Here is a 26,892-nt window from a genome sequence, read left to right on the forward strand (position 1 = left end):
GTATACTGATAGGATGAAAGTACTAAAGCCCACCGTTGTATCCTTGCTGCAGCGAGAAATGGGACATTCTTGTGCGGATCAAAGATCATTTTTAATGGCTCATGGTCGGTCACCAAAGTAAATCTTCGACCGTAGATATAGCGGTGGAACTTTTTTACGCAAAATACAATGGCTAAAGCATCCTTCTGCAGCTGACAGTATTTACGTTCCGTTTCTGACAATGTACACGATGCGAACATGACAGGCCGCTCCTTTCCGTTTATGATGATTGACAAGTATCCTCCAAGGCCCCACGGACTAGCATCACACGCCACCACTATTTCTTTGGTAGGGTCATACGGCACGATTAGATTATTCTGACACAATCGCTTCTTTGACCCCTCAAACACCGCCTGGCACGTTCTTGACCACTAAAATTCTTGACTCTATCTTGTCAACTCATAAAGCGGTTTCAATAAGGTTAACAACTCCGGTATGAAACGGTGATAGAAATTCAGCATCCCTACATACGATCGAACTTGTTTAAGATTTTCTGGAGCCACGCTGTTCAGTATAGAATCCATTTTGGCTTTAGCTGGTTGTATACCACTCTGACTGAAAGAACGGCCAAGGTACTCGACTTCTTCACGCAGACACATACTTTTGTCCATGTTTATAATGACTGTATTCGCGAAGTCGTTCAAGAACACGTTCAGTGAGTTGTCTAGCTTCGTCTTCGTTCCGGCCGGAAATGAAAACATCATCGATATATACTACCACTCTTGGTATTAGCGCCAAGATGGTCTTCATGACACGCTGAAAAATTGCTGGTGCACTGGATACTCCGTATGTTAGCCTTCTGTATCGATATAGACCGAACGGTGTGTTGATAGTGAAAAGCTCTTCACACGATTTCGCAATTTTCAGCTGTTGAAACGCTCCAGTCATGTCCAACACAGTGAAATATCTTCCGACCTGCGCCTTGGCAAAGACATCTTCCAGGTGAGGTAATGGGTATTGTTCTACGTCTATCACTCTATTTAAAGTCCGTACAGATCCGGATAGAACCATCTTTCTTCCCGACGGCTGCAATTGGGGACGCCCATTGGCTGAACTTTACAGGACGCAAAACTTTCATTTCCACCATTTTATCCGGCTCAGCTTTTACGCGATCCACTAGCCCAAAAGGAATGTTATGGGCTTTATTAAAAACTTGTATGACATTAGGTTTAAGCTGGATGTGGGCTTCAAAACCTTTAATACCGCCCGAAAATAGCGGATAATAACTTGGATCATGTTGGAACTCGTGCTTTGCAGCCCAATTTGGTTTTACAACTTTTATTTCGGAACACATAGCCTCTGCGAAATACGTATTCCATCCGGGGACTAATCGGTCTAGCGAATTTCGACCAACCAAGAGATCGTGAGTGTAAACATCATTGACCACTACTGCCACCAGTCTGAACAGTTCGTTGTTTGCCTCAACCTGGATATGGACTTCTCCGCAAACGTCCAAAGTATGCCTTCCAACCGTCTTCAACGTGTATGATAGGGCACACTTTTTCAGCTCAACTTCACTGATCGATGAGTCATATACTTCTTCTGACATTATTGTTACTACGGCACCTGTGTCTATTTCCACACTGACATGTTTACCGTTTATGTTCATGACACACAAATTTGTTCTACTGTTCATCATTCTTATCCAGCCTTCGTCTTTTTTGTCACACCGTTTACATTCTGATTGATCGGTAACAAAACGATAGTCGCACCTACATAGACGTTCCCAGAACAACGTGTTAACAAACTGTTCTTCAGTATAACTTTCATCACTATCGTTTTTATCTTCCACGGAGTTTATATTTTTGTTTCGACACATTTTCGAGGTATGGCCGATACGCTTACACGAAAAACACTTCCGCTTTCTCGCAGGACAAATTTCTGGGTTGTGATTACGACCACACCGATAACACGGAAAAGCTCCTCTCGTTTTTTTGGACGTTGAAGGTAGTTGGTGCTGTTGGTCCCGACGACTGGCGAATTTAGCCGATTTATCGAAAACTTTCCCGACTATTTGATGCATTACACTTGCTTGTTCGTGTGCTGCTTCCATACTAAGAGCAATTGAGCAAGCTTTATCAAACGTAAGATCGTTATCAGTCAACAGTTTTTTTTGAATACTTTCATCTTTCATGCCACACACGAAGCGATCTCGTAGCACCGACGAAAGCTCTGCTCCAAATTCACAAAATTTCGCCATCTTCTTTAACTGTACGACGTATTCCGCCATGTTTTCATTTTCCTTTTGGTCCCGCTTGTGAAATTTGAAGCGCTCAACCATCACTACTCTTTTTGGCGTGAAATGTCTTTTTACTATATCAATTAATTCATCAAACTTTTTAGGGACTGGTTTTTTCAGGCATCACCAAATTTTCTAACACGGCATACGCGTCCGGACCAATGTGAGTTATAAGCATTGCTCGTTTCTTCGCTTCATTTTCAACACCATTTACTATAAGAAATTGACCAAAGCGATCAACGTATGACCCAAAATCACATCTTTCAGGATTAAACTGTTCAATACTATTCTGTCGACATTTTATCAAGCGTGGTTCGAATTAAAAAAGCTAAAATTACTTCTATTAGACTGTGCCCTTCTCGTCGCCAGATGATATGTATTTTAATAGGCACTTCGGATGTCGACTATGAACTGTACTGTTAGACGGACACACGAGAACTGTTCTTCTTTATTAAAAACTATCATTAAGTCCTATAGATAAAAGTTGCACAAATAGGGATGTTCATTAAGTACATATTAGTTTTTTCTTATAATCAATAGCTATACTATCCGAAAATATAATCCTTAACTTTTGAAGTCGTTCTGAAAATAATCCTTCCAGGAAGCAGCACAGCGCTGATCCGCGCCAGGTGGTTATGTCACGTGGTAAACGCTACACTATAAAGTACGATTCACACGATACATCAGGCTTCCGTCACCGGTACGGAACATCAAGATTAGTTACATTCAGTTAAATGGAGGCATGCACACACAACACCAACGGCACGGAACGTTTTGACGTACGGCACGTATGAACGGGCACAAGAGAAACGCATTTACCTTATCCTGACGAAACGGTGACGTTCCGTTGACGTTGACGGAAGCTGATGTATCGTCTGAATTGTCCTTAAAGCAATATATATATATATATATATATATATATATATATATATATATATATATATATATATATATATATATATATATATATATATATATATATATATATATATATATATATATATATATATATATATATATATATATATATATATATACATATATATATATATATATATATATATATATATATATATATATATATATATATATATATATATATATATATATATATATATATATATATATATATATATATATATATATATATATATATATATATATATATATATATATATATATATATATATATATATGTATATATACACACACACACATTATGATATGGTACTATTTTGCATAACCCCGCTCTTCACCATAATAAATGTACGCCATAATTTTTAATTGGTTTCTTAGCAATAGGGGAGACTGAGGAGACTTGATCCCCGGGGAGACTTGATCCCATCATTGTAACTTAAAGGCGGATCAGAATACATTAATAGAATATACTACAAAGTTGCGTAGTTTTATCTAAACATAAATTTCATTAACACAGAAAAAAAAATTGGACTTTTGTGTAACCGAATTTTTACCGATTTAAAAAAAAAGTCTCAGAAGCACTGAAGAAGATTTATTTTTCAAATTTTCAAACTTTTATAAAATTGATAAAATCATCCACTACGTACTCTACTTTTGCATACAGAATTACAGGAGAATGTCAATTATATGAATACGTTAGGATTGAGCTGATTCTTTTGTTCAACTATATTTTTACTAAAGTTTGCTGAAATAGATGCTATGGGTTCACATGATCCCTTCAAATTCGTGGAGATTTGATCCCCTTCGCCATACTTCATACACACCACTGAAAATAACCAAATTCACACCAGAACAATTGAAGTTATTGTTGTCATAAAAAATGTCAAAAATGAACGCTTCATCGTAAAGAAACATAACTGTAATTGTTTACTACAGTATACGTAGCAACCATTCATCCCACATTTGACGTTCCTCAACCATAATAAAGACAGCTTTCAAATAATCGCACGGAGATTTGGGGAATTCGTAAAAAAATCAGGTGAGAGATGCGTAATATGTAGTAACAAAAATAACAATATCTAATCATAACAATTTAATCAATACTACAATCCATTTATAAAATTGAATGGGGTAATGTACCCAATAATAACAATAATTTTATTATTTCAGCTTCTTTGACTTGTTATTAAGGTCCATTTTTTTATTTCGATTATAGAGGTTTTAACGTTAAGGTCATTCGCTTCTTATTAAGAGCCAATATAATAACAAAATTGTCTTGAGAATGGTGAAAATCTTCTGTTTGAGCGCAGCAAAATCTCTAATCGAGTACCCCCATTATCGCAATACCATTTGAGTCAATGCGTTGAGCAAAGATGGCAGACGCTGCTCTAACCAAAAGCTTCTGATGGGTAGGATGATAGTAGAAACAGGGCAAAATAGGCTTTTTACCCTACATGCTCTTTTAAACACGTTTTCATAAAGGAATCAAGTGTCCCCAAATTACGGATCGAATCTCCACTAATCTAAGAATTTTCCATTTTTTTGTTGTTTTCCAGAAATGCTCATAGCTCATGTCCAGTATAATATTTCCATGTAATTTTTTTTATGATTATTAGTCATCCCTAGAAACAATATAAAAATATGTACAAAAAAATACATAGTTTTTTATCATTCCACGGAGTTGGACTGAAAAATAAAAAAGGGGATCAAGTCTCCTCAGTCTCCCCTACTGGTATTTTATTGGAATTTCGTCAATGGTCTCGTAGGGGTATCTATTCAGCAGCGTTTTTAAATCGTTACAAAGCTTATAAATACTTTCTTATAGAGAAATATTGTTTCAGTATTCTGAAGAAAGTCTTTACTACCAAAACGTACGAGATGAATCTCCCCAAAGCGATATATCAACTCACAGTGGTCCAGGACTTCCACTCATCAGTGCGGTGGAAACCGGTCGTGCCATTAAAGACCAACAGTGTCAATGCCACAAGAAGCATTCCATAGTTTCTGTAGGTCCAATTGAGTCAATAATCGATCGCAGTCGAACAACAACTCACAAGTAAATACCACGATCAATTTGACAATTCTTCAATTACAAAAATTGTTTTGCAGGCGGTTTTCAACACCTAATAAGTCACAAAGTCTCCCACCAAACGCAACCATTGCAAACATTGATTCAATTATTATCAGTTGCTTACGAGTAGCACCCGAGGAGTTAGCCAATCAATTAACGCTGTTAGATTTTCCTGTATTTTCTGCCATTCAACCGGATGAGCTAACTAGTTGCTGTTGGAACAAGAGAAACAAAACAGAACTCTCTCCAAACGTAGTGGCGTTTACCAAACGATTCAATCATACTATATTTTGGACTGTACAGGAGGTACTAAATGGAATAACTCCTAAAGAGCGAGCAGAAATTATAACGCATTTCATTAAGGTACGAGAAAGATAAGAAAAATAATAAAGTAAATAATTAATATTTATTTTTCAGGTGGCAAAGCATTTACACGAATTAAACAATCTCCATTCGCTATTTGCAATTACATCTGCGTTAAAAAGTGCCAGTGTATATCGATTAGAAAAAAGTTGGTTTCACGTGTCCAAAAGAGATAAACAACTGTTTGAAAAGTTAGCTGTCATTTTCCACGATGATAACAACTGGGCATTATTGAGAGAATATCTGGAGAGCCTTAAGCTTCCATGTATTCCCTATCTAGGTGAGTATTTCACATTTGTTGCTAGGGTCTCCATTTAGTACGTCATGCAAAAATCGATTATTCCAACTATAGATTTTTGATACTGCGTTGAAAAGAATGACGGTACGCCGCATAATAAAACCCGACAGTTGGCCGAATAGGTTAATTAAAGGCCTAATATTCATGAAATATGTACACCCCATCCAATTTTGAAGTAGAATATTTCCTATAGTTCAATACTGGGGTCACGTGAATTTTGTCAGTTTTTAAATGGGAATAACTTGCGCTCTACTGAACAAAATCGCCATATTTTTGCACTTTCTGATCGGAAATATGTGCACGTGTTTTACATTAAATTTTCGCATAATGTACAACTAATATAAATAAAATTCTTTCTCCGAAAACGACGAGAAAAAATCGAAATTTGCAACCCAGAGGCAGATTCGTAAAAAAAGGAGCATCTAAGCGTTTCATTATATACGTGAAGGTTATTTATACATGTTACACGTGTTCGTTTTGTATCAGTCGATGCTCATTTGACAAACAAACAACATGTTGACTGTATTGTCCAGACGGTGCAATAAGCGACAGATGCTATGGTAACGTTGGAATATGCACACACTCGTACCTAAGTGATTCAATCAAATACGAATAGTTTACAAATAGAGGTGTCACGTGTTCGCTTTAATCATTCGTCGCTCGAATATTTAATGAGCAACATCATGATGATATCGTCCGGACGGTACAATCGTTCGTGTACATACAAAGCATCAAATCGCACAGTGTCATGAAGAGCGCACGATAAACGTAGCGAGGGAATAGATGAAAGTTTTACATAATTTAACTGAGTGCGAGTTAATCTGTAGAGGACGCCATGGATTTTCAGCATGGGTAGCATTAACTGGCACACAGTAAAAATGTAAAATTTGCACCCGTTTCCTTGCTGTGTGCAAAATTTATCGCGCGCTCTTCATCACGCTGTGCGATTTCCAACTTTCCATGTACACGAACGGGTATACAATCCGGGCTGGAAGGGTGAATTTGGATTGAGTTCAACACTATAGGGTACGACGTATGTGCGCTACTTGTGAGTTGTGCTTCGATAAATCAATTTATTTTTCTGCTTGTGTGTGCGTTGCGTTGATACGCGTGAAATTTTCATTACATGTACTCGGTAGTTTGTAGGTACGCAAGGTGATGAGTTCATTGACACACACGTTTCATATTTATTTTTTTATTTATTTTTTTTATTTTTAAATAAGCTACATTTTTTTATGTTACCGTGGTCGTGTCTTGTGTCTTAATTTTTTTTAAACTGTCAATCCAAATTTCTGTGATTTCACAACGAGATGACAAATCGAACATCTTTAATATAGCAGAAATTCAAAATCGCCATATTTTTGCACTTTCTGATCGGAAATATGTGCACGTGTTTTACATTAAATTTTCGCATAATGTACAACTAATATAAATAAAATTCTTTCTCCGAAAACGACGAGAAAAAATCGAAATTTGCAACCCAGAGGCAGATTCGTAAAAAAAGGAGCATCTAAGCATTTCATTATATACGGGAAGGTTATTTATACATGTTACACGTGTTCGTTTTGTATCAGTCGATGCTCATTTGACAAACAAACAACATGTTGACTGTATTGTCCAGACGGTGCAATAAGCGACAGATGCTATGGTAACGTTGGAATATGCACACACTCGTACCTAAGTGATTCAATCAAATACGAATAGTTTACAAATAGAGGTGTCACGTGTTCGCTTTAATCATTCGTCGCTCGAATATTTAATGAGCAACATCATGATGATATCGTCCGGACGGTACAATCGTTCATGTACATACAAAGCATCAAATCGCACAGTGTCATGAAGAGCGCACGATAAACGTAGCGAGGGAATAGATGAAAGTTTTACATAATTTAACTGAGTGCGAGTTAATCTGTAGAGGACGCCATGGATTTTCAGCATGGGTAGCATTAACTGGCACACAGTAAAAATGTAAAATTTGCACCCGTTTCCTTGCTGTGTGCAAAATTTATCGCGCGCTCTTCATCACGCTGTGCGATTTCCAACTTTCCATGTACACGAACGGGTATACAATCCGGGCTGGAAGGGTGAATTTGGATTGAGTTCAACACTATAGGGTACGACGTATGTGCGCTACTTGTGAGTTGTGCTTCGATAAATCAATTTATTTTTCTGCTTGTGTGTGCGTTGCGTTGATACGCGTGAAATTTTCATTACATGTACTCGGTAGTTTGTAGGTACGCAAGGTGATGAGTTCATTGACACACACGTTTCATATTTATTTTTTTATTTATTTTTTTTATTTTTAAATAAGCTACATTTTTTTATGTTACCGTGGTCGTGTCTTGTGTCTTAATTTTTTTTAAACTGTCAATCCAAATTTCTGTGATTTCACAACGAGATGACAAATCGAACATCTTTAATATAGCAGAAATTCAAAAGAATTAAGTAAGTGTTAATATTCAAAGTCGTATAACCGCTAATTTTCAAAATTTATTTTATTTATTTTTTTATACTAAGCTGATGCCGTCATTTTGGCGAGAAGAACAAGTCAAAATTTGCAATAGTTTTATTGTGAAAATTTTTCAAAAATTGCAATTTAAACATTTTTTACCGCATTTCGGTAGAGGTAAATATTCCGTCTTGTTTTTGACGTATAAAAAACTAATTGAATACTGAAAATTGCCAAGTCGTGAGTTTGATTATATTTTAGTATTGGTTTACAAACATTTTTGTTTATGAAATAATTTTATGCGTCCTATATTTCCGGAGAAAACTAGTTGATCACGTCGCAAAAAAACAAGCATTAAGTTATTAAAAAACTGCGTAAAACTTTAAGAAGGTACGATTGGATGAAGTTTCTCAATTGTAGGTGTATGTAAAAACTATTCAATAGTGTAAAAAAATATTTTTACTATTTTGATACACTTTATCCGATAAATTTTATAGAACATTGAGCTTATTTATTCAATTGATGATACAGAATACAATTGTTTTTTATCAATACCGGTAAATAAAAGTATCAGTATACAAAAACTTCTACTATATCCTACCTAGTAGAACTCTGAAATATTTACACCCCCGAGTGGGCTTCAAAAAGAAATCACGCTCGGCGCGATGAAGGGTATGCTTCGGTTGTTTGCCTTGTAATTCAATCGTGTTTCGTAGCGCATTCATTCAGTTAATTTCGCTTCAAGTTTAATTTCAGTTGCAAACTGAATTTTGATTCTACGCTGACTAAGAGTTATCGAGCAAAAAAGATGGGTCGGTAATGTCAGAGACATAACCGGAGTGAAGTAGAATACACTTTAGACTGGTTATACAAATGCTACAATCTTCTGATAGGTTGTATTAAAAGCAGATATTTCTTTATTTCTAATGGAAATACCGAAAAATCGTTACACGAAATCTAAAATATTGGAACATATTTATATATATATATATATATATATATATATATATATATATATATATATATATATATATATATATATATATATATATATATATATATACATATATATATATATATATATATATATATATATATATATATATATATATATATATATATATATATATATATATATATATATATATATATATATATATATATATATATATATATATATATATATATATATATATATATATATATATATATATATCCTAAAAAGAGCATTTAATGAATGTTATTGTAAATTGAATCATTACATGAAACTGTTAACAAATCACACAAATGATAACTCATGGTGTCTACTCACTGGAAAAACCGGGAAAAACATGGAAAACCGGGAATTCTCAGGGAAATTAATTTTACCTGGAAAAACCTGGAATCCTCAGGGAATTTTGAAAGTTGACTATGATGATATCAAAATTGTATCAATTGTCACGAGCAACGCCATACGCAAAATACTTTTGTTCCTTCAATACCATCGAACTTTTTCTGAATTTCGATAGAATAAAATATTTATTTCGAAAAGCGAGAAAATGTAGATTTATAAATTCAAACATTTCTTTAATCCGTTATTATTTCACTTTACTTGTATCGACTGCTACGAATAACAAATATTTGGGTTTACTAGCCAATAAAACAATCATTCAATTGAATAGTAATGTTAGTTTTTTCTTACATTTTAATACTGTCAGTGGGAGAGATGAACGTCATAACAATCCAACCGACCGTATTAAATAATAAACAAGTGGAAGAAGATTGCAATAATCAAATGCAAATGCAATTTCCGTTTACACTTTTTGTTGAAATACTTGTTAGTTTTCCAGTTTATTCTGAATCTTTTGACATCAGTTAGAGTATCTACTGATTTCAAAAAAATATAGACCTCCAACACTAATGAAAATTGATATTTACAAATTTCCTTTGGTGTTGGGCTATATAAAAAATCACTTATTCGTCTGATAGCTCTGGAATGCTGTCCATGGTACCATCCATTAACGAGGTTTCCATCATCGTGGATTCCTAAATTTACGCGGTTTTCATTTACGCGGATTTTGAAATTTATGCCGTTTTTCATTTACGCGGCCTGTATTCCCCGCGTAAAAAAACCTGGGTGTATTAAATTAACATTGCATTCAAATTTCTGTTGCGATTCCAGTTTCTCGCAAAAAGTTCTATCTTCGTTTTGCTTCTTGATTCGTTGCTCAGTTTACCTCTCTCACTAGTTGTTCTGATACCACGTTTGTTGTCTTTCGTTGACGTATTTCCTGCAATATTGGACCAAGTGCCGTACATGATACTCCACCGCATTCACAGTTCAGTGGTGGTTCTTTTTTCAGCAGAAAGGTGTTTTTCATTTGTGTCGCTAATCTTTACCCGTGTCAGTGCATATTGCTCGACAGCGTTGCTTCGCTCCGTCCAATTCTGTGTTTTATTTCTCCCGGGAACAAAACCACTGCTTATCCTACTGTCATCGTTACGCATATACAACTTCTCTTTAAACATCTTCTGCTGGGTTCGGCATATCAATGACCATCACTGTTCTGGCTTCCTTCGGAAATCGATCTGCCCCTTTGTTACCGGTTATGCCGTCCTGGAATCCAAACGGAATCTCGTTGTGGTTTCTACACACCTCTTTCTTTTGCTGACGAGTTTTCCGCAGCTATCTCGGAGCCACACTTGATGAAATAACCTTTGAGCCATTCAGCTCTGAACTCTTCTCTTGCTGTTCGTCTTCATCTATTACATTGCCATTTAATTCTTTAATTCTCTCAGTGATTGGTTTAGCTGCTGATTTCCTGAACCATGTAGCTCCTATTTCACTATTTACACGGATAGTCCCCGGCAATGAACTCACCCTACTCCGATTGAGAATTCCCTGACACAATAATTTCTTCCGACATCGATACCCGCATTCTGGAGCCATTTAGCTCCCAGCTTTATCGAGACCTACTCGGACATCATCCGGCGGTGAAACTACCCTACTCCGACTGAGAGCTCCCCGGCGGCGGCGTTTCTGTCGGTATCGATGTCTGTTTCGTAGGCCAATTAGCTTCCAGACAATTAGAATTTACCCAACTGTAAATTCATCGGCGGTGGATTTATTCCGATACCGATGCTTGTTTTCGTGACCCATTTAGCTCCCCGCTTCGTGCCGATCTGCTCGATCTAGTCCCCGGCGCTGAAACTAGCCTACTCAACGGACCAACCAGTAGGTGCCGAGGTCTGTTCAGCGATTCCGGTTGGAGCATAGCATCCGGTGCATTGGCGCCCCAACGACTCGCTGCTTGCTGTTCGATGCGAAAGTGTGTCGAGGTAGGTCCGGTCTAGTCTACTCCGACGGAGGGTTCCTTTCTCCGCGTTGTCTCACTCTTGCTGCCCCATTAGCCAAAGAGTTCGCTCTGACTCTCCTGGCATTTCGTGTATTACTCGGCTGATAGAATTCCATGTACTCAGCGAGATCTCTTTACGCACCCACGACACGAATAGCAATTAGGCGAAACGTGTTAGTTAACTTCATCCAGCTGCGCTTTGAGTTCAGCGCCGCAGCTCAGGCTGTTACGCCATACCTCAGTATGTAAGATGAGACACCCACCAAGAGACGTATCGTACTGCATCTTGCAGCTCCGATGTTCGGCATGATCCTTACCAATGCGTTAGTTGTCTTCGCAGTCTTCCCACATACATAGTCGACGTCGCTGTTAATGCCGTATGTTAAATTCCAAGTGATCATAGCCAACCCAACTTTTAAATTTTTAGAAATCGTTGTCTGGACTCGTAGGATTTCTTCACCATCTTGCAATGCGCCTCTCAGCTCAATGTCTGGTCTAACCTTACACAATCGGTTTATTTTTGGAACAGCTACACGATCGATGGTAACGTTACACACAGGATCTTGATTTGCATTAGGATTACAATAGAATATCTTCAATGGTGGTATTCCATGCTACCAGGCTGTGTCGTATGCCTTGGAGATGTGTAACGAAGCAATGTTCATCGGTTATCGGGAACGATCTCTAGTTCTGTAAAGTACGTATTATTGCCGCGTCCAGAACGAAAAGCGTTTTGCCGTTCATCGAGTCGTCTATTTACGATGCGCTTGAACAGACTTGTCATACAGCTAGTGAGCGAAATCGGAAAGCAGTAAGTCCAAAGTCGTTGTAATTGGGTTATGGAATTGAAATAACTATAGCAATCCACCAGCCGAACAGCGTTGAAAATCTCAAAGAGTGTTATCTTTACAGATAGCGGGAGTCGTTGGAGAAGAGGCTAGCCGATCAAGTCAGTCCCTGCTAAGACACTTCGCCCTTTGGTGATTTCACAAAAGCTCAAAATGTTGTAAAATCGATGTTGTATACATCATCGGTATCGGGTGAGTGATGCATAAATTGCAGTTCCACTCGTACTTTCTCTTGAAAGTATGGAGTCCGAGCTCGCCGATCTTTCGCAGTAGAGTATTGCGGAGCGGTATGTGGTTTATTTTCCACGGTGATAAAATTCGTGACACTGCACTATTTGATGCTCATTCCGAATCATTGATGTCTATTGCAGCGATGGCACAACTGTCGTAATTGTGATTCTCGGCTATTTCAACTTCTATTCAATAAAGTGGCGATCTGCTCTTCTACATTCTGAACCCGAAGAAGTTATGTTTCATCCAGGCAGCATGACTCTTTTGGATAGCTACGGCCACCCTCCTACAGATTAGCAGCATGCTGAACGAAAATGGTCGGATTTTGGATCTATGCTTAGTTTAAAGTAAAGTATGTTCGTCACCATCCGACCTTGCATCTTTCATTCGAAGACCAAGACCACAAGCTGGTCGACTACAGCAGAATTTTGAAGATTTTCCAAAGCAATAACTGGGATTCTGTGATAAGCACAGATGAGAATTCCGCTACTGAAAACTTCTGCCATAGCTGAGCTACCTCATTGATCGTCATATCCCTAATGTAAACCATCGACGAACTAACTACTTTCCCTGGTAGAAAGCAGAGCTGCGTCGATTAAAAACGGCGAAAAGATTAGCATTACGAACGTCTGGCAAACGCCGTACCTTGTCAATGAGAACTCTTTTCAGACTCAATCACGATTTCAATAAACTGAATAGTTGTTGTTTTGCAAAATGCAACATAGGGTTGATTCCCAAATCGTTTTGGAGACGTCTAGGCATCGAAGATGCTTTCTACGTTGGTGAACGACCTGTTTCATGTATCTTATGCTGTTTTTGTGTGACCTCGATACTCAATCAGGTTGCAATCCCAACCACTGTCTATTCATATAGCAGTTTGAGCTAGAACCTGACTCATTTTCGCTCCAAGCAAAAACGACATTAATTATTAACGCTTCATACCTTGCAATCCCTTGCCTATTGAATGTCGTTACAAAACATAAAAAGAACAATGTGACGCACTCATTGTTAGTAAACAGGAAAAAATAATGTTTTGGATGAAATTTTCTTTCTTTTTGAACCTGGATTTTTTTTAGAAAACCCTGGAAAAACCTGGAATACTCAGGGAATTTTTTTCTTCAGATTGAGTAGACACCATGCTTTTTATTTCGTGCCATTCTACGACATGCCGACGATATTGTTCACAAGGGGCTCACTTACTATCCAACGCTCTTGACAAGCCACTTTCTGATGCTTGTAATAACAAAACTTCAATTCGATTCTTTGTTGATAAATGATGGCCCTGAAAAGGGCCTTTTGTTTGGGCAGTATTCGGAATTTAGTTGGAGCTAGTGTTTTGTGACATCTGAGACGGCGTACTTAGTGAACTTTTCTGACAGCTACAAACGGACGGCCGCTTGTATCCTTTAACAATGTTCGGAAACATTTGGATCGACGTATATGGTACGACGATACAAACAAACTGATATTGAGCAGCAGCATGCTAAGTTTTTATACCTTACTACACCACAATGTAAGCTCGTCCTTTTTTGTGTTGTCCTCAATATGCGTCGGAATGCCGTTTACTTAGTAGCTGTAATGGAATACCTTGCTGCTAAAGTGTTTAAATTGGAGGAAGGAAATACTGCCCGTGACAACAAAAAATCGAATTATCCCACGTCTTCAGCAACTGGTGATTCGTAACAACGAAAAGATGAAAAAACTGCTCTCCGGAGTGCTCAGGGCGGTGTGTTGCAAAATATCCAAGCCGTACTGCTTCCCAAGAAGACCGAAAAGGAAGCATGAATCGAACGCTGAGACTTACCAAAGAAATGCTCTTGTAAAAACCGTTATTTTCAGGACGACCACATATTTTTTGATAAAGAACAAAATAGAAATTGTGTTTTAATAAGGAGATTATCAAACACTCAGGGTAAAGAGAATAATGTAATACGGCACCTTGGTAAAATGTTTGAGAATTGAAACCTTTTTTGAATGCACCTAGTAAAAATGTTTTCCACTTCACTTCAGTTTGTCTCTGACCATATTTGCCTTTTGCGTACTGAAATAAATCATAATTTAGGGTTTAACCCAAATTGCTCTCCAGGGAGAAACAGTCCATGAAACAGAAAATGCAAACTTATTCTTTGAAATGATTTTGGTGGCCCTGAAAAGGGCCTTTTTTATAATGATACAAGTGAGATCTACCTTTTCAACTTCCAAATCAATTCCGTCCCTGCCGCTTCAGAGTATAGACGACATTCATTGAGGTTTTGCGCTTGGCGTATTCAGTGTAGGTCACGGCATCTCGGATGACATTTTCCTGCACACCATCAGCATTCGTAGATTAAATCGGAAATGCATTTTACACCACCCCGACGAGCCAGACGCCTAATTTGGTGATTCTCTGGATTTTATCACGAAGAACCTTGCGATGACGCTTGGTACGGGAACGCAAACATGATACCGCTCATTGTACCGTCCGGACGAGCATGTTACTCGTGTGGTAAGCGAGCACCCACTGATACAAAACAAGCTCGCGTGACCTGTATATATAACATTCCCGTATGTAATGAAACGCTTACATGCTCCTTTTTGACGGCTTTGCGTGAGATGTGCTTGCAAATTGTGCATTTTCATCGCTGTTTTCGAAGGATTTTCTAAAAATCCTTGTTTTGGTTTATTTATAGTAGTCGTACTAATTCCGAAATTTAATACGAAATACGTGCACGAATTTCCGATCAGATAGTGCAAAAATATTGCTATTTCGATCAGTAGAACGGAAGATATTCGCATTTCAAACCTGGGAAAATTTCTCAACTGAAATTTTTGAAACGGGACCCCATATTGAAACGTTAGAAGAATTCTACTTCAATATATCAGGCATAGATTACACACTTCACTTATGCTCGAAAATATAAAATATGTCACTTTCTGCTAACATATGAATGCGTTGGTTGGTGAATGAATATATATTTTCCCTGCACTGAAGGGATTCGATTCTGCGTGTCAGCTTGGAAGTGAATGTGTGAGAGAGGCGATGAAACTGATGCTGGTTTCAGTAAAAGCACACAGCAAGTGGCAGCTGAATTTTATATTGCACAGCAAATTACAAACGAAAATAAATTAAGTATGTAACTACTTGTTATTAAATTGTAAAAGAAATATTTAGTCGGCTTCCTGGTGCACTAGCGGATGCTAACGGATGCTGAAACAAAATGATCAATCCCAATTTGAAGATTAGTGGATTATTACTGTCGTTCCAACTTGTCCCTCTGTATGTATTTCTATTTGCTCCAATGGGTGTCAAAATAAGGGGTACAGTTGTTTCTGAGCCTTTCAACGGAACAGACCGATTAGCTTCACAGTGTTGTTCGGTGTGTTAATTCAGTGAGTGAAGGTAAGTCTTTGTGCGTTGTTTGCAGCCGTTCTGCTGGTGCCGGTAGCTAATCCAGTACATTGTTCTCTCTGGAGCAGAACAATCGACGTTACTACAGATAAGTTTTGTTAATTTTTTCATTCCCTTCGCGTGCTTTTTTTTCCTTTCCCTTCCTTCTCTCCACAGTAATCTTATAAAAAATACATCTATACATTCCCGTTTATATAACGCTCTGCCCTCGTGCTTAAATGGCAGAGGGCGAAATACCATCTGATGTCATCATGGAAGTCCCTGATCCCCCTAACACTCGCATTGCTCCCCGTATAAAGCAGTACCCAGAAGGTTCCTCTGGGCCATGGGTAGTATATTTTCGGACCGGAGAGAAACCGGTTAATATATTAAAACTTTCTCGGGATCGGACTGCTAACTACCCCGCTGTAACTCAGATAACCCGTGTTCGGGCAAACAAGATACGTGTTATAATGAATGATCTCGGCCAGGCGATTGCTTGCTGTGAGCGCTTTACGCGGGAATTTAAAGCGTACGTGCCTTGTATAGCCGTAGAAATCGATGAGGCTGTGTTCGAACCTGAAACGCGAAGAGCTGCCGGGTCTTCTCTTCCCAACTACATCCTCCTTGACAAAGTTCGCCTACCTGTTCGCCTGTCTGTACCGTGGGTCATGAGCTGCAGCAATTGCAAGCAGTTGGTCCATACAGCACCCTATTGTGGAAATAAGAAACGACGCGGCAAGTGCGAGGGAGAGCATGGGGATGACTCTTGCGTCAAAGAAACTAAGAAGTGTATTTGCTGTGGGGGCCCTTCCCATGCTCTTATAAGCAGCGCGGGGATAAAATTAGGCGCTCCCTTCAGGAACGCTCGAGGCGTTCTTTTGCAAAAATGATAAAGAATGCTTCGCCATCTGTCCTTTCCGAAAAATCCCTTTGCTGATTTGGCTAGCGTTGTGCAAGAATCCTCAAGAGGGAACATCTCCCGTTAACCCGGGGGAGTCCAGGAAGAGAAAAAATCTTGCCTCCCCTAGACTACCTCGCAAGGTTCCCAAGATGTCCTCCTCTGAGAGTGCACCAACAACTAACCGAACCGAGGTCACCGATTCGATTACTGTTCTACAGTGGAACAGCAGAAGTATCCTCCCGAAAATCGATTCCTTTAAATTTTTACTAAATAGTTTAAAATGTGTTGCTTTCGCATTATGTGAAACTTGGTTAACTTTCCATATAAATATCAACTTCCACGACTTCAATATAATTCGTCTGGATCGAGAAAACTTCTATGGAGGAGTACTTTTGGGGATTAAAAAGTGCTATTCTTTCAACCGAATTAACCTCCCTTCGACACCAGGCATTGAAATTGTCGCTTGTCAAGTTTTATCAAAGGCAAAGACCTTTGCATTGCTTCCATCTACATTCCTCCTAGAGTTTCGGTAGGGCACCGAACGCTTTGTAATATCATGGAATTCTTACCGGCACCGCGGCTAGTTCTAGGAGACTTTAGCTCGCACGGTACGGTATGGGGTTGTCTTCACGATGATAATAGATCAACATTAATCCAAGATCTTTGCGACAATTTCAACATGACAACACGGGAGAAATGACGCAGATTCCTACACCACCAGCACGCGCAAGCGTGTTGGATTTATCGCTATGCTCGACATCGCTACAGTTAGATTGCATGTTGAAGGTAATCCCTGATCCCCACGGTAGCGACCATTTGCCTATCTTGATTTCAATTGCTAACTGTTCAAGACCATCAGAAACAATCAATGTTTCGTATGACTTCACACGGAACATTGATTGGAAGAGTTACGCGACCGCGATATCCATTAAAATCGAATCCACTCAAGAACTTCCTCCGGAGGAAGAGTACAGGTTTTTGGCTCCGACCACAACTCGTATCGACCGATTGCAATGCTGTCCTGTATTCGGAAGTTGTTCGAGAAAATGATCCTGTTTCGGCTCGACAATTAGGTCGAAGCAAATGGCTTACTGTCAGATACGCAATTTGGCTTCCGTAAAGGCAATGGGACGACGATTGTCTTGTGTTGTTTTCTACAGAAATGCAGATGGCATCAGTCTTCTTGGTTATTAAGGGGGCTTTTGACTCAGTTTCTATCAACATTTTGTCTGAGAAGCTGCACCAGCATGGTCTTTCACCTATTTTGAATAACTTTTTGTTAAACCTGTTGTCAGAAAAGCACATGCACTATTCGCATTGCGATTTAACAAAATCGCGATTTAGCTACATGGGTCTTCCCCAGGGCTCATGTCTAAGTCCTCTAGTCTACAACTTTTACGCGAATGACATTGATGATTGTCTTGTCAATTCATGCACTCTAAGGCAACTTGTAGACGATGGAGTGGTCTCTGTTACAGGGCCCAAAGCTGCCGATTTGCAAGGACCATTACAAGATACTTGGGGCAATTTGGCTGCTTGGGCTTTCCAACTGGGTATCGAGTTCTCCACGGAGAAAACTGAATTGGTTGTCTTTTCTAGGAAGCGTGAGCCGGCGCAACTCCAGCTTCTATTGATGAGTGTAACGATCAATCAGGTTTTCACATTTAAATATCTCGGGGTCTGGTTCTACTCTAAAGGTCAATATACCTCCCTAAAGTTTTTCGCTATTCGGAAGATGAACCCAAGCTGTCGTGATGCCTTATTCACGATGTATGAAGTATGTGGTTTGAATGTAAGTGCCGAATCCATGATGACTCCGAGATCTTTGATGTGAGAGTGTCTTGGAATGCTCGAACCGAAGAAATGGCAATTAAACTGAGTCGGATGGCGTTTCCGCGTGAACGTAACGATTGAGCATTTGCTCGGGCTTAAAACCATTCTGTTTAGATCACACCACGTACTAAAGCTGTCCAGTTCTCTCTGAAGAAGCTCGGCATCGGTTTTATCCCGTATTTGTTGAAAAATTTTCATGTCGTCGGCGAAAGAAAGGCGGAGTCCTTGTAATGTGATATTGACGTCATTAAAGTAGAGGAGGAATATTACTGGACCGAGATGGCTTCCTTGTGGTATGCCGAATGTAACGAAGAATGGTGCAGATAGACAATCCTTAATGCTGATTTGGAGTTGCCTTCCATCGAGGTAGGAGCGAAACCAGCGCAGAAGTTGTCCATGAATGCCGAGTTTGTTCAGCTTCGCTATTGCGATATCATGGTTGATTTTGTCGAAGGCCGCAGATAGATCCATGTAAATAGCATCGGTTTGCAATCCGTCAGCGAATCCATCCATTACATATGTTGTGAACGAGAGCCGGTTTGTCGTTGTCGATCGTTTAGGCATAAAACCGTGTTGGTCATCTGCAATGTAGTGTTTGCAGTGAAAGAAAATAGGATCTAACACAACCAGCTCGAACAGTTTTGATACGGCACTTAAACACGAGATTCCCCGATAATTGTCAATGTTCGATTTGTTTCCTTTTTTATGAACTGGAAACATGTGCGCTGCTTTCCAGCAGGAAGGGAATCTACCAGTAGTGAGCAATAGCTCGAAGGCTCGCCGAAGTGGTTCAAGAAGCCCGCTGATGCACTTTTTGACAAAAATCGAGGGAACACCATCTGGACCCGGGAAACAAGATGCTTTCAGTTTGGCATTTGCTGCAAGAATGGCAGCATTATCTACAGAAATTCGGTTGCTGGTTTGTCCTAGAGAAGGAGTTAGATTGGTTGCGGCAGCGACTTGTTATGGTGGCAGGCGCTCGTTGGAAAAACGCTTGAAAATTTGTCGGAGAACAGTTGACAAATTTCCTTAGTGTCGGAGCCTAAAACTCCATTAAACGACATACAAGATGGTAACCCGGATTCTTTTCGCTGCTCATTAATATACTTCCAGAACGATTTGGGCTTGGATTTCAGTTGACGCTCGACGTTTCGCTGATGTCTAAAAAAGGCGTGTCTGCTTAGTTGTTTGTATTCGTGGTTGAGTTGAAAGTAGTGATTTCGTAATGCAAGTGTCTTATGCTTCGAGAATTTTTTAAATGCAGCTCGTTTGGTAGACTTTAAAGTCTAAGGACGGTTGATTGCCAGGGAGGGTGTTCATCGGTACTAATTGTTCGTTTTGGCACATGGCGGTCGATAAGGTAGTTAAGAATACTAGAAAACATCATCGCTGCTTCGTTCGCGTCGTCATTGTTAAGATTTTCGTCCCAGTTTATATCCAACAGCATGCTAACGATGCTGTCGTAGTCAGCGTTTTTAAAGTCGTGGACGATTGAGCTTGAGACGTCTTCAAAATTCACTCCTAGGTTACCAGCGAATACAAGATGTAGTGGGGGATGATGATGCACCTGCTTGGCTAAAGGAGTCGTTGCAGTGCAGCAGTACGGAGCGAGGTCCCGGGCACTTACAAAGCAGAGGTCCAATGTACGTCCATTCTCGTTGGTGACATTATTAATTTGCCGAAGAGTTGCACTGCTGTAGTTGTCCAAAATACAACTGACATTGTTAATAAGCGCAGATTTTTCGATATCCAATCGTAGAAAAGTATTACTTGCCTGGCACCACGTCAAGCCAGGTAAGTTGAAGTCGCCCAGTATAACAATATCATCAGACGGGGCGGCGATCGAGGCGATAAAAGAAACGGAGAAAAGATGTACATCGATCAGGTTGGAATCACGAATTCTGTCAGATGGAAAATACACAACACTCAGGAACAGATTGCGATCGGCAAGTTTCACTGATATCCACACTTGCTCGCAGCTCGCCCACTGGTCATTGTTGATCACTTGGGCTTTTATACCACGGCGATAAGCACACCACCGCCTGATATCTTGTGGCTGTTGAGGGCAGTGCGGTCACAGCGGTAGACATCGAATGTTGAACCAAAGACCTGGCGAGACAGAGTACGGTTGTCGAGCCACGTCTCGGTCAAGGCGACAACGTCCTAACAGCAACCCGTGGTCGCGAGCAAATAGCGGTCCGTTGATGAATTTAAGCCACCAATATTCTGGTAGTAAACCTCGATGTTTTTGGAGGACGGATCAGGTACAGCAGAAAGCGAAGCCATGTTGCCGTGTAAGAAGATCCTTTCGTCAATCCCACGAACAGTATCGGAACGGTTCACGGTCGCTTGGTCGACTGTGGTGAGGGATTCGAGGCATCCCGAATCAACTGCGTCGCGCCCCAAAATACTACTATCGTCGTCGTCGAGAGAAATGGTTGGCATCTGATAACAAGATGTCGGAGCAAAAGGTAAAAAACTGGAAGCGAAGAATACATCAGCGCTTGAAGGGTTCGGAACATATGTATACTTGCCATTTGCGGCAGGTTTCACCCATCCCACACACAGGACCGGGACGACTGATGATCGCTGGCTGCAAGTGCTCGATTGTGGCGGGGGATCGAGGGCTTCCATAGTGCCAACTACGGTGCGTCCCAGTATGCGTTGAAACCCGGTGGCGGAATGCGGAGAGCAGGAACGGGGTGGTAGCAGCTTACGGCGAGAGTCGTACGATGAGCTAGAAGCGTGAATCAGCTCAACCGTTGTATCATTACAATTTGTATAATACTTGCCGAGAAAGGCGGCTTGGAAGACCCTTTCTCCACCCACACATACAGGACCGGGACGACTGCTGAACGCTGGTGGCAAGGGCTCGACTGTAGCGGGGGGATCGAGGGCTTCCATAGTACCAACTGCGTTGCATCCCAGTATGCGATCCGTATCGATACTCCTTCACAAGGGCGGTGTAGCTTGGTATAATGGCATGGTCAATCGTTACGGAGTCCTCTGCAGGACCATTGATGGGCCGGGTTGCATTAGAGAAGTACATGCTTCTTCTGGAGGCGGTGAAAAATCAGTCGGCGGGCTTCAAATGTTCTGAGTACGGCTGTCTTCAAATTCCCTGAACAGTATGCCTTGCGGCAATGTGTCAGGGCTAAGAGCTGCATCACGGTACTTTGGGTGAACTCCAATTTTGAAGGATATGAAGTTCAAAGTACTGACGTCTAAGCCTTTTTTAACAAGCGGAATAACCTTCATCTCCTCGTTACAATTTAGTCCTTCTTTAGACATTTTTTCGACAGTCTCTTTGCTAACGCTTGGATGAAAGCGGGAAAGATACATCCAGAGCAACGGCGCGGGAGGTGGAACCGTAACAATGTTGCTATTATCGACTAGCTTTCGACCACCAACAAGAATATTGCTCGGATCAGGGCCATCCTCGCGACGACGTTTCTGAGGTGGTCGAGAGGTACCGGAGTTTGGCCGGACTGGAGTAGCTGTTGAAACCTTTCTAGCGAGACGCGAAATTTGCTGGTTATTTTTGGATAACTCGGCCTTTAGTTCAGCACAGACGTCATCCGTTTTCCCAGCGATAGCATCGATAACACATCCAAGTGAAGAAACGGTGTCGCGAAAGCGAGCAAACTTCATCAGCTTGACACATTCATTGCACATCCATACATTCGCAAAATTAATACATTCGATAAAGTCGTCATCCGATTTAACGGTTTTCGCGCAGTGATCGCATGCACTTGCCATAATGCGTGCCGATCTGAGAATGCGAACAATGAAATATAGATGGCGCTGCGTTCGGTGGAATGTTTTGGTGGTTAAGTCACAGAAGTTCACTCAATTGCTTTTTCGCTGGTTTTTTTTCGCAACACAAAAGCAAACAGGAGACACTTTCACACTGCACAATAACAATGTTAAACACAAAATTCTCAGTCGATTAACACGACAGACAACGATAAAAACTTCACAAATCTCGTCAAAAAGTAAAAATAGTTGGAGAGATATTTGTAAACAACTAATCGGTAGGAGTACACTGAACCAAAAAAAAGACCTGATCAGGTTATACCAAACAACGATATTGTCGGTGATGGAGTACGTGTGTTTGTGTTTCCGCTCCGCTGCGCACTTACGCTTCATCAAATTAGAGAGAATCCAGTATCGTTGCTTGCGCATTTTCTTGGGTTGCATGCACTCGACCCATACGATGAGTCTCGAAGTGCTGGCGGGCGTTCTACCGCTGAAAAATCGATTATGGGAACTCTCATATTGATTGCTCATCCGATGCGATATCTTGAACCCGTTGGTGCTGGAAAACTGCGAGAGGCTCATCGAGCTTAATTCTGAAACCCGTTTTATGTCCTTGTACTTCGACTACATGGCATAGAGCATCAATCCTTCTTCATATAATCCCGACCGTGTATTCTTCGACACATCCATGAAGGAAGAGACCCGTGGAATCCCGGATCATATACGCCCACAAGTGATCCCAAATATATTTTATAATAAATTCCGAGAAGTCGATTGCGACAAAATGCTCTGCACCGACGGATCAGACCTCGATGGGTCCACTGGCTTCGGTATCTTCAATGAAAATGTTACCGCTTCATTCAAGCTCAATGATCCTGCTTCAGTTTACGTCGCCGAATTAGCCGCTATTCACTATAGCCCTTGGGACCATCGACACTTTGCCCACAGATAACTACTTCATTATTTCGGACTGCCTCAGCTCTATCGAGGCTCTTCGTGCGGTGAGGCCTAAAAAGCAATTCCCGTATTTTCTGGAGAAGATACGGGAGTCTCTGCGCAAGTTATCTGAAAAATCTTACCAGATTACCTTTGTTTGGATCCTTTCTTATTTCTCTATCCCGGGTAATGAAAATGCCGACTCTTTAGCAAAGGTCGTGCGCTTTAGAAGGTGATATCTATGAAAGACCAATTCGGTTCAAGGAATTTTTTAGTATTTGTCATCAGAGGACACTCGACAGTTGGCAAAACTCGTGGAGCAATGGGGTACTTGGACGATGGTTACATTCTATTGTCCCGAAGGTATCAACGAAGCCTTGGTTCAGGGGGATGGATGTGGGTCTGGATTTCATACGTGTAATGTCCCGGCTTATGTCCAACCACTACACATTGGATGCGCATTTGCGGCGTATTGGGCTTGCGGAGAGTAGTCGGTACACTTGTAATGAAGGTTATCACGATATCGATCACGTTGTCTGGGCATGCGCCGGGTGTTGTGACGCCAGGTCTCAGTTAAAGAATTCCCTTCGGGCCCGAGGTAGACCACTCAATGTCCCAGTTCGGGATATGCTGGCAAATTGAGATCTCCCCTATATGTCCCTTATTTACATCTTTATAGAAACGATAAACATCCCAATTTAGACCCTCTCTCTTATTTCTCGTTTCCAGAAGCTCCCTGTCCTTCCTTGTAGACCCCACCAGTGCCAGAGTGCCACTATGCGACCGCCATCGCCCTGCATAGAAGGAAGCTGAAGTGAGAGCGACTCGATGTTCTGATAACTTCCCCGCGGTTCTGAAGAATACCATCCGCCAACCCGGTACTCGACGACCTACTGACAAGGCACTGTGTAGCTGATCTCCCGTTTGCCCGAAAGTTACAAGTTTTGCTCTTCTCTCCATGCCATCATATACGCCCTCTCCCCTGTCCTTGATACAACTGCTGCTACACCGATTATGGAAATAAGCCCTCCTTTGAATATCTTAACCAAGCATAAGTCTCCTTCAAAAAAATCAAATTTGTATTCTGTATTCCTAGTTTGAGGATAGCTGTTAATTTTCTTCTTTATTAAATCTATTGTCCCCCATCTTGTAAATAGAACTGTATCCCTAGTTTTAAGATATCTGTGAAATTTCTCATAAATATTTGTTCCTTCTTTTATATACCAAACTATACATTTAGTTTAAGGATAACAGTAAAATATTTCGTAAAAAACTATTCCTCCCCTTCTGAATATCAAACTGGATTCCATGGTTCAAAATTTTTCATGAAAAAAATCTTTTGTCCCCACTCTTGTATATAGAACTGTATTTCTAGTCTTAAGATAGCTGTAGAATTCTTCCTCTCAATATAAAAAAATATCTGAACATTGTAATCTCCTAGTTTTAAGTATTTAAAATGCAAAAAAACAAAAGAATTTGGCACTGCCAAGCTAACGCATTTGTGCCTATCAAATAAACGAACTGAACAAAAAAAAAATGAGGGGTATAATGGAACGCTAAAAATTTAAGGTGAACAATGATTTCTCAGCAGACAGTTCATAATTACTACACTTGATAGATCCTAACCGATTGTTTAACATACAACTTTTTAGTAATAATCTGCAACCAGCATTTTTGATCGATTGATCTGGTTAGGAAAAAAAGGGGTTTTTGATTTCGCGAACGACGAAAAATAAACAAAAGTGCGAAAATCGTTGAGATGTTTCAAACTACCGCTTATGGTATCCAAAAGGGGCGTTTAAGGAAGTTTTATGCTGGAAAAAATAATCTCGGCGATTGCTCTTTTCTGGTGAAGGTTCAGACTTCCGTTCCACAACTTACCCCGCATTTCAACTTGCCCCAGGGTACCTTAGTTGAAAATCAATAATGTTCGGCAGTTTCAATGCACAAGGGTGTCCCCTAATGTGCTAAAATAATAGTAGTTCTCGACATTTTAAATGCACAAGGACAATAATGTGTGTGTGTTGTTTAGAAGGACCACGGTTGTCTTTCGCCGACGACCTCAAGTTATACCATAGAATACGGAATACTGATGATGCAGCTTTCCTTCAACGCCAACTGGAAACCTTTGCGGAATGGTGCGAGATCAACCGAATGACCCTAAACCCCAAGAAATGTACGGTCATTACGTTCTCGAGGAAAAAAACGCCAATTCGATTCAATTACTGTCTAGCTGAATCCACAATTGACAGAGCGAATTGCGTCAAAGATCTCGGAGTTTTTCTCGATGAACAACTGACGTTTAAACAGCATATCAGCTATATTGTCGCAAAGGCATCACGCTGTTTGGGGTTCATAATGAGAATATCTAAGCACTTTTCAGATATTTACTGCTGGAAATCTCTCTACTGCTCACTCGTTCGATCAACTCTGGAATATTGTTCAGTTGTGTGGAACCCTCATTATCTCAACGGTGTCCATCGAATTGAGACAGTACAGCGCAGATTTGTTCGGTTTGCCCTTCGTCGATTGCCAAGTTATGAAAGCCGGGGTTTGCTTATTGGACTCGATACATTGCAAGTGCGACGGGATCTATTCCGTGCTATGACGATTTCGGATATTTTGCAAGATCGAATTGACTGCCCCGAGCTTCTCAGTGCGATAAATATGAATGTTCGCCCTCGCGCCCTTCGCAATAATTTATTCCTCCGATTACCTCTTCGCCGGACTAACTATGGAGTAAACGGTGCCATCATTGGTTTGCAGCGGACCTTCAACAGAGTGTCATCCGAGTTCGATCTTCACATTCCACGTAGCAGATTACATGTTGACTTTTTAAATAGATTAAGAAATTATCATTAGGACCACACTGTGTCTGTTGATATTAATTAATTATAAAATAAAAATATAAAATGACAAGTGTGTGTGTGAAACCTATCCCATCTACCACTGATCGGAAGCGGTTTACAGAAGAAAGATGTTTGCATTCATTTGTATGCAGCATACATGCAAATAACTTGGTTCCAGGATTTGGGTAGGTGCTAGCTCAATTGAATTCCAATGACCCATTTCGTATACAGAGGAAAATCGTGTTCCGAAGCCATCGTTCGTTGTTTGTATCAATAGGATTCAACAATACAATAAGACTTTCGATTTCCTACATATAGTAAGAAATCGACGTGTATTTAGATGGTTTAGTGGATTTTATATATCGATATTTATATTTATATGTGTTTACAATGGACCAAATTGTTCCTTTTTCTCAGCCTTTACTTGTTTATCTTCTTCCTCTGATAGCACGT

General features: G+C 40.1%; 1 protein-coding gene across 5 annotated transcripts in view; it reads left to right on the forward strand.

Annotated features, from left to right (window-relative positions):
• LOC131682806 (ras-specific guanine nucleotide-releasing factor RalGPS1) overlaps positions 1-26,892 on the forward strand; it is a 406,032-nt gene that overhangs the window by 161,513 nt on the left and 217,627 nt on the right. For all 5 annotated transcript variants that reach the window (XM_058964563.1, XM_058964566.1, XM_058964565.1 and 2 more), the window contains 3 exons: positions 5,038-5,252; positions 5,306-5,630; positions 5,685-5,910. In XM_058964563.1, coding sequence (XP_058820546.1) covers positions 5,038-5,252; positions 5,306-5,630; positions 5,685-5,910 — 766 coding nt within the window. The remainder of the gene's footprint in view (positions 1-5,037; positions 5,253-5,305; positions 5,631-5,684; positions 5,911-26,892) is intronic.

Source organism: Topomyia yanbarensis, chromosome 2 (assembly GCF_030247195.1).
Source record: "Topomyia yanbarensis strain Yona2022 chromosome 2, ASM3024719v1, whole genome shotgun sequence".
Classification (NCBI taxonomy): Eukaryota; Metazoa; Arthropoda; class Insecta; order Diptera; family Culicidae; genus Topomyia; species Topomyia yanbarensis.